The following is a 19,288-nucleotide window of genomic DNA, read 5'->3' on the forward strand; positions in this document are numbered from 1 at the left end:
TTCTGAATGGTCCTTTTTCATATCCTTGAGGGTCTCACTAAATTTCTCAGAGTTTCTAGAAGATTCTTGAGTAGCCTTATAACCGTGGTTTTGAACTCTATATCCAGTAGTTTGCTTTCCTTCATTTCTTTCATTCGTGACATGTTTCTTTGTCTCTGCATTTTGGCTGCTTCCCTGAGTTGATAGAGTGGCCTTGTGTAGTAGGTGTCCTATAGGGCCCAGTGGCTCAGCCTCCCCAATTACCTGAGGTGGATACTCTTGGTGAACCCCTTTGTGGGCTGTGTGCACAGTCTTGTTGTAGTTAAGCCTTGATTGCTGTTGGTATCACCAGGAGGAATTGACCTCCAGGCCAATTGGCTGTGAGGACCAGCAGTGTCTACAATGGAAGAACTGCTGTGCAGGAGACCCCCTTATGGGGAAAGACTTGCTTCAGTGGGGCTTTGGCGCTCACTGAGTCTGCCCCTTGAGTGTGTCCCTTATTGGTCTGAGGAGTTGTAATTTGGTATGGTCTCACACTGACCACTGGGTACACTGGCTCTTGGATCTCCAAGGAGTGCAAAGTCAGCCACTGCCTGAGACCCGATTCCTCCTCTTTGTTTGGGGTTTGGAAGTGCCCAGGCTAGGTCCAGCTGTGAAGCAATGCAGGCTGTTGCTGCAGGACCTTGGGCCTTCTTCGCAAGCTTTGGAGCTCTCTAACCCAGCTGCAGTTTGTTAGGTTTTATGTTGCAAGAGGGACAGGCCATTCATATGCAAAAGCTGCTATGCACAGCTTGGGTGGGTTGTAAATTGGGTGGGGCGGGATCTCAGGGAATCACCAGGGCAGAGCAAACAGCAATGGCTGCCAGTCAGCCCTGCCCCGGAGAGGTACCCAGGTCTCTGTGTCCTGCAGCCCCGTGCAGGAACAATGATCACTGCGAGCACTTCTGAGAGAAAGCCGCCCTCACGTTCCTGCCCGATGCCAGACAGTCCAATTTCTCCCCTTATGAGTCTGGGTCCCCAGAGTCTCGCCTAGAACTGGATTTCAGAGCAATCAGGAGCTTGTATCTCCCCCCCAATTGAAAAAAAACAACACACCCAGTTGCCAGCCCGTTTCGCGTGTGCCTCCGTACCTCCGTACCTCCACACTTTCGCACCTCCTACCCATCTCAATGCGCTTTTTTATTCCTTTCTAGTTGTAGAACTTCCACTCAACCAGGTTTCCCATGGTTCTGGATGATATTTGTTTTGTCTTTTAGTTGGAGTTTTGATGTGGTTGTGAGAGGCAGCAAGTACAGGTGTTTACCTATGCCGCCATCTTGATTGTTCTCCCCCTTAACTCTTGATGACTCCCAAACTTTGATGTCTAGTTCAGAACCCCTTCTGAGCTCACACCAGTATGTCCAACGGCCTCTTTGACATTTCTACTTAGCTGACCCACATATGCTTCAAAGTCAAAATGACCAAAATGGAATTCATCTTCTTCACTCCTAAATCTATTTCTCTTCCTGGCTTCCTATCCTTAATGAATGAAACTACTATTCATCCTGCCACTGAAGCCAGAAACCTGGTAGTCATCCCAGACCCCTCTTTCTCCCTCACTCCCCACATCTAGAAGTTATCCTGTTGATTATACCTCCTTGACATCTCTCCTTACATCCACCCTCTTCTTTCAGTTTCTGAATTCTGCTGCTGCCTTCATTGAGATCCCCATCACCTATCCCTCAGATCGTTGCAATAGTCTCCTAACTGGTCTCTCAACCAGTCTTGATGCCTACAGTCCCAATATAGTCTGAAATGTTAGTCACAGAAGTAGTAAGCAGTCTTTAAGAAGCATTATGTAAAACTTGTTAAAGGCTCCCCCTTGCCTATAGGGGATAAACCCAGCTCTTCCTCAGTGTCTAGGGCATATTATAATATGGGCATAGCCTTCCTCTACTTATTACTGTGACTTATAATGAATGATAGATTCACATGGTTGTCCCTCCTGCTCCTTGAAGATGGCAATCTTGTCTTACTCATCTCTGTGATCTGTAGCTCCCAAGCACAGTGTCAGGTACTCAGAAGATGTTCAGAAAGTGATCATTGCATGGACAAATGGATGGGAAGACCTGTTTCAGAGAAGTTTACAAATACTTTCAGGGCTGGCATGGGGGACAAGAAGCCAACTATTCTGTATGGTCCTAGAAGAGCTATTAGGAGCCATGAGTAAAGCCACAGAGTAAAACTCAGAAGGAGGAAGAACTTCTTTAACTGCTAGAATTGTCTGAAAGTATGGGCTGCCCTAGGAGACATTGAATGCACTGTGACAAGAGGTTCACAATAAGTAGCTGGATAGAGCTTTGTGGTGATGTTGGAGTGGAAATTCCAAAAGCAGATAGGAAAGTGGAGTGATGCCTGTCACAGTCCCTTCCATTCTGGAGTGGTCATGAACCTGTCTCCTCTGCTCATATGATTGATATGGGTCATCTAGACTCCTTAAGAGCTGCCCCTGTGTTAGGGACACTGCATCTCCATTAACCAGGCTGACACTGGCCAGGCCAGGCCCACCCAGCAACTGGCCTTTGAACAGATGGCATAAGGGGCTTGGAGGCTCCAGGGCTCTCTGGAACTATACTTGCTCTAGGTTCTCACCCACCTCTCAAGCCATCTCCCCCACCTTTCCTCTAAGCCAGGCCAGGCCACTTTGACTCATGACTGCTCATTCTCAAAAGCAGGAAAGCTGTTGCTTATTTTTATAGCCACTTAAGTAAAGCCATGTCATGCACCTGGATTTGCCTCGTAATGCCTCTAATCCCAGTATGACTCTGCCAATCCCATTGAACTGCTGTCACTAGAGTTATGTCCATGATCTCCCCTGGATTGGAGAGACTGACTTTGACTTTACCCTATTCTGATCCAACTCTTTGAAAGTCCAGAATCAAGAGTAGGTGCACAATTCTAGGTGTGCTGATGGATGCAGTGCAAAGAGACATCAGAGTACTTCCCTTCCAGCCCTGGCTTTTCTGGGCCTCAGTTCCCTCCTAGGTAAAATCTGAGAGTGGGGTGGTTACTTCTGTGCTGTGAACAGTGAGTTTCATTCCCAAGCCCAGCCCAGATTGCTGCTCTGCCTCCATAGGCTCTGCAGCTGCAGCTCCTGGCCAAAGATCCCAGAGGTGCATTAAGAAAGCAAGCAGCCGTGAAGGGAAGGTCTGTAGGGAGGATTTGGATGGGGAAACAGGCCTTAAGGAGGGGAGCCCATTGGAATCCAAGAAGGAAACTGCCAACTTCCTTGTTGGCAAGAACTGACGCTCTCCTCTCTACAGGCTTTCCAGACTCCAAACTGAGGAGTCCAGGATGGCCTCCTCTTTCTAAACCCTCTGGCCCCGAGTCTTGGATTTGGGCTGTGTGTGTACACATGCACTTGTGTGCATTCATGCAGCACCCTGGGAGCCAGAAGTCAGGTACTTCTTTCCAGAGGAGGATAGGAATAATAATGCCCTGTTCAGGGCTTTGATATAGGGAGCAGAAAGGTGAGGCTCTCCAGGTACCCCTGCTCCTCCCTAAACTGGCAGCTACAGAGCCCAAGAAGGGTAGGGATCCCCTTCATCTTGCCTGCTCTCATTTCAAGAGTGGCTTAACAGCCCAACTGAGAGGAGTGGTGGGACAGCCTTTCCAGCTTCCTTTTTGGGTTAATTGGTGTTCCCTCTAGTTACTCCCTGCTTCCTTCCCCTCCCAGTTCCCATAGCAACTTGTCTGTAGCTGCCAGAACTTGATTGAGCCCAGCGGTGGCCTGACTGAAGTGGGAAAAGGGGTTCTATAGGGAAAGGAGGGCACTGCCAAGCCAAGGCTTCCTACCCCACCCCATCCTCTGCCACTACCTCAAGGATCCAGGATGGGTAAGCTCAGAGGACAAGGCATGATGAAGAAGAAGCCTTTTCTGCCACAGCTGGAGTTTGAATAGCTGGAAAATCCAGGCAGGCCTGGTTTTTAACTCTTCCTCCCCAATCATGCTCTTGTGTCCTGCCCCCTGAGTTTAGACTTCAAAGTCACTGGCAGGATTGCCCAGTAGAAGGAACTCTGGAGCTGGAGTTGGGAAACCAAGTTTCAAGTTTCTCCCTCTGCCATTATTTTATGTGACTGTAGACAAGTCCTCCCCCTTTTCCTAGGCCTTTGTTTCCTCATCTCTAAAATGGTGTACTAGGGCTAAGCTGATAGTTCTCTGCATACTGAAATTACCCGAGATGTGTTGAGAAACTACAGATGTGTGGGCCCCACCCACAAAGATTCTGACTTAGTTGGTCTGGAGTGTGATGTGGGCCAAGCAGGAGCATTTTTTAAAATATATTTTATTGATTTTTTACAGAGAGGAAGAGAGAGGGATAGAGAGTTAGAAACATCGATGAGAGAGAAACATGGATCAGCTGCCTCTTGCACACCCCCCACTGGGGATGTGCCCGCAACCAAGGCACATGCCCTTGACCGGAATCAAACCTGGGACCCCTGAGTCCGCAGGCTGACACTCTATCCACTGAGCCAAACCGGTTTCGGCAAGCAGGAGCATTTTAAAAAGACTGTCTGAGTGATTCTAATATGCAGCCAGAGTTGCATCTTAGAGCAAAAAAATATCCAACCCTCTGGCCCTGAGTCTTGCCTCAGTGGGTCTCTCAACTGCCTATTGTCTGGTTCTAAGACATTTCCTTTTCCCTGCATGCCCCAACTCCAACAAGCACCACAACTCTCCTAACCTGGCTCTTCTCCATCCTTATGGATGAGTACCCAGGGTCTCTGTGCCTGTGCAAACAAGTCAGCCAGCCCCCTGTGGCTCAGTCCTAACACTGATGAGACAGGGCAAGCTACTTAGGCCCGTCTAGGGAAGAGGGCTGCAGAAACTAAGGCAGGCTGCCCATGTGGTAGCACTGAGAGCCAGACTTTTCATCTGAGAAGGACCCCAGGCCACCCCTGAAGCAGATGGGCTAGCAATAGCCTCAGCTGGCTGTCTGTGGGACCAAGGAATTGAATTACCTCTCAGCCCCTTGTCGATCTTCTTCTTCCATTCCCCTCATTAGCTCCTTGCCTGTTCCTGCCTCACCACCCACAAGCCTGGTGTCCTCCTCAGGCAATCTGCTCACTGACTTGTTGCCATGGTGACTCTGGCTGGGGGTGTGGGGCTTGATGGAGGGTCCTCTAATTAAGGAGAAAGGTCGCACTCCCACGGTCAAGCCACCCATTTCCTCCTCCCGCCTTTCTCCCTACATTTCTTTGTAAATACCTTTTATTTCAATAATTTCACTTTTCATTCCTCCCTCTTTCCCCCAGCAAATGAGGGGAGAGCCCAGCCACCACAGCCTGCCATTAGGCTAATTGTAGTTTTCTGGGAGGAAGGCTGGAACCTCCTCACCTAGGTGAAGATATGTTGAATTGGAAGAGCTGAGGGAGAATCCCTTGGGAGTCTCTGAACCCCTCTGGTGGAAGAGGGGGTGATTCCACAGAGTTTGGGGTGAGGCTTGAGGTGGACTCTGGTTCCAGGCTGTAGAGATTGTGGCAGAGGCTGTGGAAACAGCCTCATCTTGGCACTCTGGGGCCCAAAAGGTGGCAGGGGTCTCTGAGGTACTGGGGCCCTTAGCTCTAGGGGTTTCCTTTTCTGCCTTACTTTTATGTCTTTCTCCTAGTCTCCTTCGGCTCTTGTATTTCTCTCTCTTACCCCTGCTTTCTTGTACTCCCATCTTCCTCACCCACCTTTCTTTCCTTGTTCACTCTTACCCTCATCTTTCGTACTCCCTCTTTCTTGGCCCTCATTTTCACAGCCTCCCTCTTAACCCCATTCTCTTACCCCCTGCTTTCTTACCTTTATCTTCTTTCACCCTCACCATACCTCTTTATTTTCCATACACTCTCTATCTCTTATTCCCATGTTCTTTCTCCTTAACCCTGTTTTTTCCTACCCCTGTTATCACCACTATTTCTTACCCTCCAACTCTATACTCTTTCCTATTCTCTCTTTCTTACACACCCTTGTACTCCCTTACCCCACTGCCACTCTCTCCTACCCCTTGGCCCCATCTCTGATGCCTCCAGCTCTCTTTCCCTGCCTTTTACATTCATGTGTTCTTTTCCACCTTCCTCTCACTCCCTTCTCATTCCTTTGTAAATATCTTTTATTCCAATAATTTCACTTTTTGTTCACATAAATAAAATGTAACATAGGTATGCAAGAAACATGAGTACAAAGATATTCACTGAAGCATTGTTTATAATAGTGAACACTTAGTAATAACTTTAATGTCCATCCACAGGAGATTGGTACCATTTTCACTCCATTCATACAAAATCATTCTCTGTTCTTTTAGCACACCTTGTGTTCACTCCCCTCCATTGCGTTGTTAAAGCTGTTGCCTCTGCCTAAATGCCCTTTTGTCTTATCTCTACCCAACCGTCTAAAATCCTACTGAGTCCTTGCTTAGCTATTATCCCCTGGCTGAAACATTTTTTTCTTTTTTGCTTTCTTTTCTGTTTTTTATACTTTTAAAAAATGTTTAAAAAATTTAAAATTTTTTCCATAGCTAGAATCTTTCCCAACTTTTCTATTTGCTTCCCTCCAATGTTTAACCTCTCCTATAGTATGGATCATATGCCAGAGATTCAAGTTAGATGTGTCTACCCATGAAAATGGAATTTCTCTGAGAGTAGGGACCTGTCCTCATTTACTTGTCCTGTTCATTCCATCAACAGACGTTTTTTACATATATTATGCTAAGTACACAATGGTCAACAAGACAAACCCATGTCTGTTTTCATGCATCTCACATTTTAGTGAGGTTGACAGAAAAAAAAATGCAGCCAAAGACATACTTGTGGTGAACAGTTAAGAAAAAGGGAGAATGATGAGGGGGCATCCTCTAGCCTGACTAGTCAGGGAGACCCCCTCTGAGGAGGTGATATTTGAACTGAGGCCTGAAAGATGAGAAGGACCTAGCTATGCCAAAAGCATGGGGGAAGAGCATTCCAGGCCAAGAAAACAGTATGTGCCAAGGCCCTGAGTTGGGAAGAAGTAGGTCATGTTCAAGAAAAAGAAAATCTCTGCATGTGGAGCATGATGAGCTTGAAGGGAGAGGTAGAAAATGAGGCTGGAGAAACAGAGAGGTCATGTTTTGCAGGGGTTTGAGGTCTGTGGTCAAAAGTTTGAGTTTTATTCTAAATGCTTTGAAGATTTGAAGCAAGGGAGTAACATGATGCGATGACATTTTGAGATCACTCTTAATCCTGTGTGAGCAGTGGATTGGAAAGACCAAGAGTGGAAGCAGGAAGGCCAGATAGGAAACTGTCATCCATGTGACAAATAACAGTGGCCTGCATAAAGCTGTGGAAGAGGATGGACTGCATGTGGGGACTCAGGGAAAGAGGAATGAAGGCTGACACCTAGGTTTCCAGCTTGGACATCCGAGTGGATGGTTGTGGCACTTACCTGAAATGGCCAAGACTTTGGGGTGAGAGAGATTTGGAGTGGAAAAAAAAATCGAGAACTTCGTTTTAAGATTTAGAGCATGTTAAATTTCAGATGCCAGTAAAATATCAAAGTCCCAAGCAATGCTTTGTTCTTCACGGGGTTGATTTGCACCATAACCCACTACTATTCATCAATGATGGCTTTGGAAAAGACCAGTGTGAAATTACATTGCCAGAGTCCATGTTCACAGTGGAATTATTTGTATTTTAGTGTAAATGTTTGAAATCAGTGTGAGAAGCTCTGACCATGTTGTTCAGAGTGTGGGTGAAAGGCCTTCGGCAGCAGAATGACCTGGATCCTTATCAAAATGCAGATCCCTGAACCCACCTCAGTCCTTTTGAAGGTTAATTGGAGGGGCTAGTTGCATATTAACAGATGCCCCAGGGATTCTCAGGCACACTGAAATCTGAGAACCATTGCTGTGAGGAGCAACCATTGCTGTGAGAAGGTGCTGAAAAGATGACTGAGTGTGGGCAGGACTCTAACCCCAAGCTTGAGTTGCAGATGCTGACTTGAGTCTAGGGAAGGGCCAGGGTTCTGCACTTCTTACAAGCTTCTAGATAGGTGATAGTATTGCTGCTAGTCTGGCTCCATACTTTCAGTAGCAAGTGATTATCAATGGGAGATGATTTTGCCACCCTCCCCCCCTTTCAGGGGACATTTGACAATGGCTGGAGATATTTTTTGGTCATTACAATTGGGCTGTGCACCTGGAAACTAGTAGATAAAGGCAAAGGAAGCTACTCAATATCCTGTAGTGCACAAAACAGCCCCTACTACAAAGAATTATCCCAGATAAAATGGGTAATTTAGCTTGGATAATTATTTGAGTGTTGCTGTTGAGAAACTCTAGGCTTGATGATAGCCAAAGAGTACAGAGCAGGGAACCTCTCTTGGCTAGGATCCAGCACCTGATTGGAGTGGGCTAGATAAGGGACAGGAAATATACTCATGAAGTGAAACTGCAAAGCAAAATTTCCAAATGAAGCATGGTGTCTGCCCCACACCAGGGTTTAGCATTGGATTAAATAGAGCTTGAAGGCACAAGTAGTGCTTGGTAAGGCAGATTCCTGTTTTTATTAAAAATAACCCCTCACATTTGTATTGCACTTTAGAATTTACCAAACATTTTCATGCATCATATTATTTTTTTAATTTCTTTATTGATTAAGGTATTATATATGTGTCCTCATCCCCCCATTAGCAGCTCAACCCCCCCACTCATGCCCTCAACCCCCTGTTGTCTGTGTCCATTGGTTAGGCTTATATGCATGCCTATAATGGTTGATCTATCCTCCTTACCCCACCCTCCCTACCTTATCTCTGAGGTTTGACAGTCTGATCAATGCTTCTCTGTCTCTGTTTTTTTTTTTTTTCATCAGTTTATGTTGTTCATTATATTCCATAAATGAGTGAGATCATGTGGTATTTTTCTTTCTCTGACTGGCTTATTTCACTTAGCATAGTGCTCTCCAGTTCCATCCATGCTGTTGCAAGTGGTAAGAATTCCTTTTTTTTTACCGCAGCATAGTATTCCATTCTGTAGATGTACCACAGTTTTTAATCCACTCATCTGCTGATGGGCACTTAGGCTGTTTCCAAATCTTAGCTATGGTGAATTGTGCTGCTATGAACATAGGAGTGCATATATCCTTTCTGATTGGTGTTTCTAGCTTCTTGGGATATATTCCTAGAAGTGTGATCTCAGGGTCAAATGGGAGTTCCATTTTTAGCTTTTTGAGGAAACTCCATACTGTTTTCCACAGTGGCTGCACCAGTCTGCATTCCCACCAGCAGTGCAAAAGGGTTCCTTTTTCTCCGTATCCTCTCCCAACACTTGTCGTTCGTTGATTTGTTGATGATAGCCATTCTGACAGGTGTGAGATGATACCACATTGTCGTTTTGATTTACATCTCTCAGATAATTAGTGACTTACAGCATGTTTTCATATGTCTCTTGGCCTTCCTCTATCTTCTTTAGAAAAGTATCTATTTAGGTCCATTGCCCATTTTTTGATTGGATTGTTTATCTTCCTTTTGTTAAGTTGTATGAATTCCCTGTAAATGTTGGAGATTAAACCCTTATCGGTGATAACATTTGCAAATATGTTCTCCCATACAGTGGGCTTTCTTGTTGTTTTGTTGATGGTTTCCTTTGCTGTGCAAAAGCTTTTTATTTTGATGTAGTCCCATTTGTTTATTTTCTCTTCAGGTTCCATTGCCCTAGAAGCAGTATCAGTGAAGAAATTGCTTCAGCATATGTCTGAGATTTTGCTGCCTGTGGATTACTCTAGTATTTTTATGGCTTCCCATCTTATGTTTAAGTCCTTTATCCATTTTGAGTTTATTTTTGTGTATGGTGTAATTTGGTGGTCTAGTTACATTTTTTGGCATGTATCTGTCCAATTTTCCCAACACCATTTATTGAAGAGACTGTCTTGACTCCATTGTATGTTCATACCTCCTTTGTCAAATATTAATTGGACAAAGTGGTTTGGGTCGATTTCTGGGTTCTCTATCCTATTCCATTGATCTATATGTCTGTTCTTGTGCCAGTACCAGGCTGTTTTAAGAACAGTGGCTTTGTAATACAGCTTGATATCTGGTATTGAGATCCCACCTACTTTGTTCTTCTTTCTCAGGATTGCTGCGGGTATTCGGCGTCTTTTTTTTATTCCAGATGAATTTTTGGAAAGTTTGTTCTAGGTCTGTGAAATATGCCATTGGTGTTTTAATGGGGATTGCATTGAATCTATAGATTGCTTTGGGTAGTATGGACATTTTGATGATGTTGTTTCTACCAGTCCATAAACATGGTATGTTCTTCCATCTGTTTATGTCTTCCTCAATCTCTTTTTTCAGTGTCCTGTAGTTTTCCGCCTATAGGTCTTTTACCTCCTTAGTTAAGTTTATTCCTAGGTATCTTAATTTTTTTTGGTGCAATGGTAAATGGGATTGCTTTTTTAGTCTCTCTGTCTGTAAGTTCACTATTGGTGTAAAGAAATGCAGTAGATTTTTTGGCATTAATTTTGTATCCTGCTACATTGCTGAATTCTTTTATTAAGTCTAATAATTTTTTGATGGAGTCTTTAGGGTTTTCTATGTACAGTATCATGTCATCTGTGAATAAGGACAGTTTTACTTCTTTTCCAATTTGAATGCCCTTTATTTCTTCTTACCTGATCGCAATGGCTAGTTCTTCCAGTACTATGTCAAACAGTAGTGGTGAGAGTGGGCATCCCTGTCTTGTTCCTGTTCTTAGGGAAAATGGTTTTAGTTTTTGTCCATTGAGTATGAAGTTGGCTGTAGGTTTGTCATATATGGCTTTTATTATATTGAGGTATGATCCTTCTATTCCCACCTTGCTGAGAGTTTTTATCAAGAAAGGGTGTTGGATTTTGTCAAATGCTTTTTCTGCATTGATTGATAGGATTATGTGATTTTTATCTATCAATATGTTTATGTGATGTATCACGTTTATTGATTTTCGGATATTGTATCCATCCTTGCATCCCTGGAATAAATCCTACTTGGTCATGGTGTATGATCTTTCTGATGTACTGCTGGATCCAATTTGCTAGAATTTTGTTGAGGATTTTGGCATCTATGTTCATGAGGGATATTTGCCTATAATTCTCTTTCATTGTGTTGTCTTTATCTGGTTTTGGTATTAGGGTAATGCTGGCTTCATAGAATGAGTTTGGAAATGTTCCTTCCTCTTGAATTTTTTGGAATAGTCTGAGGAAGATAGGTTTTAGTTCTTTCTTGAATGTTTGGTATAACTCCCCTGTGAAGCCTTCTGGCCCCGGGCTTTTGTTTGCTGGGAGTTTTTTGATGACTGCTTCAATTTCTTCCATAGTTATCAGCCTATTGAAATTTTTAGAATCTTCCTGATTGAGTTTTGGAAGGTTGTATTTTTCTAGGAATATGTCCATTTCCTCCAGGTTGTCTAGTTTGTTGGAGTAGAGTTGTTCATAGTATTTTTTTTTAACAATCCTTTGTATTTTTGTGGGGTCTGTTGTTATTTCGCCTCTTTCATTTCTGATTTTGTTTATGTGGGTCCTCTCTCTTTGCTTCTTGGTGAGCCTGGATATGGGTTCATCAATTTTGTTTATCCTTATAAAGAACCAGATCTTGGTTTCATTGATCCTTTGTATTGTTTGGTTTTTTTTGTCTCTATGTAATTTATTTCTTCTCTGACCTTTATTATCTCCTTCCTTCTGCCCATCATGGGCTTTTCTTGTTGCTCTCTTTCTAATTCTTTGAGTTGTAGAGTTAGATGATTTACTACCATTTTTTCTTGTTTTTTGAGGTAGACCTGTAGAGCTATAAACTTCCCTATCAGGACTACTTTCATTGTGTCCCATAGGTTTTAGATTGTTGTGTTTTTATTGCGATTAGTTTCCAGGATGTTTTTAATTTCTTCTTTGATCTCATTGGTAACCCAATCATTATTTAATAGCATGCTATTCAGCTTCCAAGTGTTTGAGTTTTTTGGATTGTTTTTATTGTAGTTTATTTCTAATATTATGCCATTGTGGTCTGAGAAGATGCTTGGTATGAATAGAATCTTCTTTAATTTGGGGAGACTTTGCTTGTGACCCAATATGTGGTCTATTTTTGAAAATGTCCCATGTGCACTTGAGAAGAATGTATATTCCGTGGCCTTGGGGTGAAATGTTCTGAAGATGTCATTTAAGTCCATCTGATCTAGTGAGTCATTTAGGATTGCTGTTTCTTTGCTGATTTTTTGTCTAGAGGACTTATCCAGTGATGTCAGTGGTGTATTAAAGTCCCCTACTATGATTGTATTGTTGTCGATCTCTCCCTTGATATCTTCCAGGAGTTTTTTTTTTAATATATTTGGGTGCTCCTGCATTGGGTGCATATATGTTTATCAGGGTTATATCCTCTTGTTGTATCGATCCCTTTAGTATTATGAAGTGGCCTTCCTTATCTCTTATTATGGCCTTCACTTTGAGGTCTATTTTGTCAGGTATAAATATCGCTACCCCAGCTTTTTTTTTTTTATTTCCATTTGCCTGAAAGATATTTTTCCATCCCTTCACTTTCAGTCTGTGTGAGTCCCTTGTTCTGAGGTGGGTCTCTTGTAGACAGCATATTTATAAGTTGTGTTTTTTAATCCATTCAGCCACTCTATGTCTTTTGATTGGAGCATTTAGTCCATTTCCGTTTAAACTTATTATTTAAAGGTACTTGTTTGTAGTCATTTCTATTTTTGTGCCTGTGTTCCTTCTTACCTTTTTATTTCTTCTTTTTACAGCATTCACTTTAGCATTGCTGGCTTGTTAATGATAAACTCCCTTAGCCTTTTTTTTGTCTGCGAAGCTCCTGATTTCCCCTTCAATTTTGATTGATAGTCTTGCTGGATAGATTATTCTTGGATTCAGTCCTTTGCTTTGCAACACTTTGTATACCTCCTTCCATTACCTTCTAGCTTGATGTGTTTCTGTTGAGAAATCATTTGATAATCTGATGGGGGATCCTTTTTAGGTAACTCTCTGTCTCTCTCTTGCAGGCTTTAAGATTTTCTCTTTGTCATTAACATTTGCCATTGTAATTATGACGTATCTTGGTGTGGGTCTTTTGGGATTCCTCTTCGCTGGACTCTCTGTACTTGCTAACTTTTTTCTTCCCCATATCCAGGAAGTTTTCTGTCATTATTTCTTCAAATAGATTTTCTAATCCTTGCTGCTCTTCTTGTCCTTCTGGTAGCCCTATTATACGTATGTTACTTCGTTTCATGTTGTCCCAAAGCTCCCTTAGGCTCTCCTCCTGCTTTTTAATTTTTTTCTCCAGTTGCTGTTCAGATTGAGCTTGTTTCTCTACCTTATCTTCTAACTCACTAATTTGGTCCTCTGCTTCTTCTAGTCTACTGTTGAAACCTTCCATGGTGTTTTTGATTGTAGCTATATCACTTTTCATTTCTTCCTGACTCTTGCATAGGTTGTTGATTTTCTCATCCATCCGGTATATGAATTGTACAACCATTACTCTGAATTCTTTTTCTGTTATGTTGCATGCTTCAATTTCACTAATTTCATTTCTTGGCGATTCCTCATTTTCTTTCCTCTGGGGATTGTGTCATCTCCCAATTCTGATTATCATCGGAAGGTTCAAATGCCGAGTTGCTGTGGCCTGGGCTGTGTGCAGTGGGAGCTTCGCACCACCCAAGTGTAACTGAAGAGCTCCGTCACTAAGACATGTGGCTGCCGTGGGTTAGTGGGAACCAGGCTCGCCCAGGGTCTGTGTTACTGGCGTTCAGTGTGGCCTCGTGTGCGCACCTAGAATCAGGGACCCCACTTGCACCACACTGAAACAGAGACCCCGCTGACGTGTGCTGAAAATCAGAGTCGCCTAGCGTGTGCCAGGAGTCAGAGTTCCCCTGTGTCTGCACCACGAGTCGAGTATCAGAGTGTTGCTTCATGCAGCCTCGCACTGAGAATCAGGGTCCCTGTGTGCACATGCACCAAGAATTGGAGTCACTGGCTCTTAGTGTGAATGCACTGGGAGTCAGGGATCCCAGGCGCACACAATAAGAAACAGAGTCAAGTCACTGGTGCTCAGTGCTACCTCCTGCCTGGAGAATCGGGGTCCCGGTCAGCTTGGGGGACTGGGTTGCACAGTAGCACTGTTTCGGCAGGACGTCCAATCCTGTGCTGTGGAAAACAGACTTCCGTGTGTGCTTGCCCAGAATTGAAGTCAGGTGGCACTGCCGCCCTACTTGGATTTTGGGTTTGGTCGCCCAATTGCATTGCAGGGAACAGATTCTCAGTCTGTGCGTGCCCAGGCTCAAATTCCTGCAGGGGCTCTGTGGGCCCTATGTGAGGGGCAGATCTAGCAGTTCATATGGTGCTGCTGCGGGCCTGCGGAGAGGGGGATGGGCTCTGTGACTCACAGAAATCTGCAGCTGGGATGTCTGGATTCTTGGTGTCTGTGGGTCTGCAGCTGTGGTCGCAGGTCTCTGTCCCCAGTGGCTGCAGGGTCCTGGTTTGCGTCTGAGACCAGACTGGGTGGTGCTGAGGCCAAGATCCTAATCTCAAGCAGCTATTTCTCAAGATGGCTTGGTCTCTGTGCCTGCACTGGCCGCCCCGGAGTGTCCGCATTGGGAGTGGGACTCCACCGTCTAAGACTGCCCAGTTTGGCAGCCCTTTGGAAGACCTGCAGCATCTAACTGTCCCTAGCTCACACACACACACACACACACACACACACACACACACACACACACCACATGTCTACACACTCCTCTATCGCTCCCTCACTCTCTCACACTCTCTCCCTCCCTACCTTCCTGCTGGTCGCCATCTTCCGACCTCCATCACATTATTTTTTTAATGTATATTTTTATTGATTTCAGAGAGAGAGGAAGGGAGAGGGAGAGAGAAACATCAATGATGAGAGAGAATCATTGATCGGCTACCTCCTGCACACCCCCTACTGGGAATGGAGCTCTCAATCGGCATGTGCTCTGACTAGGAATTATGACCTCCTGGTTCATGAATCAATGATCAACTGCTGTGCCATACCAGCTGGGGTGTGTCATATTATTTGATCCACATAACACCCTAATGAGATAGAGCAAGGATTATTGTATCTCTTCCTTGAATTTAGAAAGTTAACCATCAATAGCCAAATAAATGTTTGCTGAATTGAATAGAACTCAAATTGACCCCATTGTAGGTGACCTCAGACAAGTCAGGACACCTCTTTGGGCCAACTGTAAAATGGTAGGGTTGGATGGGATGATTGGTAAAGCCCCTTCCAGTTCAGACATTGGAGTCATTTTTTGATTTTACCAATGAACAAATTCTCAGTCTTGGATTATTGTAGACTCAGGGACTCGGGAGTCCTGGCTATGAGATGGTAGATCTTAGGGTAGGATGTAGTGGTCTTGACCCAAACCCTTCTTCTCCTGGATCCTGGGGTTGGGTTGGTGAGCACACCCCGCCCCCCAGAGTACAAGTACACCCTCCTCATCCCTTTTGTCTGAGGTGGGAAGGGGCTGACGCCTGGGCTGACACTCTTTCCTTTCCCCACAGGCTGTCTACAAGGCCTGGCTGTGCTCAGAATACTTCAGCGTGACCCAGCAGGAATGCCAGCGGTGGGTGCCCTGCAAGCAGTACTGCCTGGAGGTGCAGACCCGGTGCCCCTTTATGCTCCCTGACAATGAAGAAATGGTGTATGGAGGGCTCCCTGGCTTTATCTGTACAGGTAAAGGCAGGGCACTGTGGAGAAGGGAGGAGGCTGGGGCCCAGGGAAGCACCAGGTCTGGGGTATGGTAGCAGGGAGAACAACAGGGAAGTCAGGTTAGAAGAAGGTAAGTGGCTGGAGGAGCGAGCAATGAGGTCCCCAAGTTGGGATAAGGGCGAGTGGAATAGGGGCAGAGAGTAGAGTGGTCCTCTCTATCCAAATCATGCCCATCCAGGGAGCTATCCCAGAGAAATTATCTGGAGTCCCTGGAAGAGAAGACTCCAGAAAAGGAAAGTGGTAAGGGGCAGGGGGAAAGGTGTCTTGAGCATGGCTACCTGAGAAGTCAGTCCCAGCTTTGAAAAGCTCATCTCTAGGAAAGGCCTAGGCCTTAGCCCCTTGAGCACCCCACCACACCTTCCTTATCCATTGGCAGGGTTGCTGGATACTTCGCCAAAGCGGCTGGAAAGCAAGTGCTGTGACGTGCAGTGGGTCTCCTGTGAGTCGGAAAAGAAGAAGTTCAAGGAGTCTGAGGCCCCCAAAACTCACCACCAGCAATTCCACCACTCCTATTTCCATCACTACCACCAACAGTACCGCCACTACCATCCCCGCCATGACCCCCCAGGCCGTATCAGCCACAAGCCCTCCCTGCTGCCGGTCTCTGGGGACTCCCGCCTCAGCCCCAGCAGGATCCGGCTCTATGTCCTTGTTCTCATGCTCCTCCATACCATGGTGTCCTTCTCCAGCAACCAGAGTGGTGGGGGACTGGGGCTGGAGGCACTGCCTGCCCTAGATGAGGGCCTGACTCTGGAAGAGTGACAGCAGGGAGGGAGGACAGACCTCCACCACACACTGACATCAGCTCCAGCTCCCCCAGGGGCAGGGGGATGGGGCTCCTCCCATGGGAGATATAGGACCAGGTGGGGGATGGGGGGAAATGAGTGACTACACACGGTCCCCAGCCTACTCCCACTCCAAAAGCAGCTCCATCAGAATGGCCAGAGGGCCCCGGGAGCTGCAAAACTCATCCAGGAGAAGAAGGCAGGAGCAGTAGGCGCCCCATCCTAGGCCCCATTTATGGGGTTCAGCAAACAAAGTGGGGGCTGGCATTGTCCACCCCTGCTGAGAGCCTTGACCCCAGGGAAGGAGGCTGCTAGCCCAGCCTTGGCCCTGCAGGGAATGTTGGGGGGCCCAGAGGGGAGAAGCTCTTTCACCCCTTCACATTCCTTTTGTTGCCAAGATCCTTAATTCCCTTCTGCCCATACCCCTACAGGCAACGGCAGACGCAGACGGTGCAGTGGCCCTCCTCCAGTGCACCTTGGCCCACATGAGACCACAATAGGGAAGTGCCAGGCTGGGAGATGAGTTGCGCGCAGTCACCGCTGGGTCAGGACTGCCCCCAAACTTCCCCACCACCCTAGGCAATGAGGGGTAGGAATGGGGTGCAGAATGAGTGGTGAGAGAGTGGGGATAGGGAAGAGGGAGAGGAGAGTTGTAGGCAGAGGGCTTAGAGAGATGGCTAAATGGGTTATTGCTATCAGGCTTTGGGTAGGTGGATGATCAGTGTTGAGGCAGGTTCAGGGACAGCTCCCCAAATCAAAAAGGGTTGTATAAGGAGCCCTGTGGGGGAAAATTGCAGGAAATGGGTTGTTGGGCCTTGAAGCAGAAGGCTGAGGTCACATGGTCAGACTGCCGCTGTCTGGAGGGCCATATCTTACAGAAGGTGCACATACTCCCAAGGGCCGCTCTTGCCCTGGAGATCTTAGCCTTGGGGACAAAGACATTTCCATTTCTGATCTCCATGGGGAGGAGGGACTTAAGCCCAAGTGGGTCAGGCCTGGCTTGGGTCCCCATACTCCCCCATCTTGCCCTAGCCCAGGCCTCCATGAAGGAGAATCTGGTGGCATTGCCCCAGAGCTTTCCAGAGATGAGCCCCATCCCTGCCCTGTCCCCATCCCCAGCCTACCAAAGAGTATTCATCTCTCCCCATTCCTGACCCCATGATATACTATTCCAATAGTGAAACAACCAGACTCCTCCTCACCCTGTGGCAGGTCCCCTGATCCAGCCACCCTTGCTCCTTGCTGGAGAACATCTAGAAACTGGCAAAAATGACCCACTGAATAAAGAAAATGTGCTGTCATCTGTTGGCTGACAGACTTGAACTATTTAGCCAGGTTAGAGGGCTGAGTGAGAGAAGAGCATCAAGAGCCCTTTGGGGGCCATTAGCCTTGTGCTGATCTCTTGGGAGTGGGAGACCACATTGCCTGGGACATCTCAAAGCCAACAGGAAGCCAGAACTGTCTGGAACAAGCCCGGCAGCTTTGGTGCCAGAATAGCCTGTGTCCTAGGATGTGATGCTAGTGAATTAAGGGGATGGGTAGCCGTGGAGCCACATTAGGTAAAACCAAGAAGGGAATCGAGAGGGGACAGCTGAAATTGGTTGGCTGGGGGATAAATGGGAGACTTCCCTTGTAGAGAAGGAATCATTCAAGGGCCTCAACTGTGTCCCATATAGACTTCATGAGACTGGGAAGTCCTTCCCTACCAGTTTTTTCATTTCTCATAGCGTGCCCCCTCCCCCTACCCATATGCCCTGCCCACACACTCCCCTGTTTGGCCCTCAGCACTTTGGGCCTAGCCACATACTCCATCCCTAGAGTGCTCTTTTCAGCTGGGGAGGGAAAGAGGTGCTGGCTCCTTTCCAGAGATACTTATGTAGACATGAGAGACCCTAGATACTGCCTTCTAACTCCTGCATCCTCAGGAGGGGAAAAGGGGACTGGGAAGTAAAGGGGGACCTTAGGGCCCTAGGGAATGGACCCTTGGAGACTCCCATCCTCTCTTCCCCCTCACCAAGTGCCCAGGAGACCCCTGGCTCAGACCAGCCCAGGGCCTTGCCCGGTGGCAGGGGAAAGGGGCACCTCACTCCACCTCAAAGTCATTTGATTGTCCCTATCCACCCCACCACCCAGATCTTACACTACCCCTCAAGCTGCCCTGCCCTCCGCCACAGGCAGCAGAGCTGGACAGCTTTCTTACGCCATTTTCTACACTGTGCTTCATGAGTAGGACTTTCTTGCACTAGTTTCTATGACTTGAGTCTCCAAGCTGGATTCCTAGTAGTCCCCTGTCCCTTCTTCCCTCACCTGGCTATGATTCAGTTGTCTCCCTTCCCCTACCTCTGTGTTTCAGTGAGAGTCTGTATGTGTACTGCTTTCTGTTTTGTTGCATTGTGGGGCAGAGGCCTCTCTGCTCTTGTTTAACCCCATAAAGAAATAAATTGTAAGACTTGATGATAACCCTCCCTTCATGGCTGTGTTCTGTGGAATCAAGTGCTACCAGAGGAAAAAGTCTATGGCTTGGGGAGGAGGTGGGACAAGAGGTTGCTGACACTGTGCCTGGCTCCTTGATGGCTCACGTGAGGGGCCGAGGAGGGAGGCAAACTCTGTAGTAGGCCATTATAGACAAGGAATCACAAACTCAACCTCCTGCAGGGATCAGGTAGCCCAGCCAGGGGTGAAGTGCAGACCCCAGCATTGTGAGTGGTGATGAATACAGGGCACTGCAGGCTACACAGCAGCTGAGGCCCAAGGTTGTCTTTGGGAATGT

The 19,288-nt window shown here is 46.3% G+C and overlaps 1 protein-coding gene across 1 annotated transcript in view; it reads left to right on the top strand.

The window, feature by feature from the left end:
• NALF2 (NALCN channel auxiliary factor 2) overlaps positions 1–18,933 on the top strand; it is a 31,337-nt gene extending 12,404 nt beyond the window's left edge. Inside the window, exons 2-3 of the mRNA XM_079765183.1 lie at positions 15,526–15,697; positions 16,110–18,933. Coding sequence (XP_079621309.1) covers positions 15,526–15,697; positions 16,110–16,495 — 558 coding nt within the window. The 3' untranslated portion in view covers positions 16,496–18,933. The remainder of the gene's footprint in view (positions 1–15,525; positions 15,698–16,109) is intronic.
• The last annotated feature ends 355 nt before the right edge of the window (positions 18,934–19,288 follow it).

The sequence above is a fragment of the Cnephaeus nilssonii genome (genome assembly GCF_951640355.1).
Source record: "Cnephaeus nilssonii genome assembly, chromosome: X".
Taxonomy (NCBI): domain Eukaryota; kingdom Metazoa; phylum Chordata; class Mammalia; order Chiroptera; family Vespertilionidae; genus Cnephaeus; species Cnephaeus nilssonii.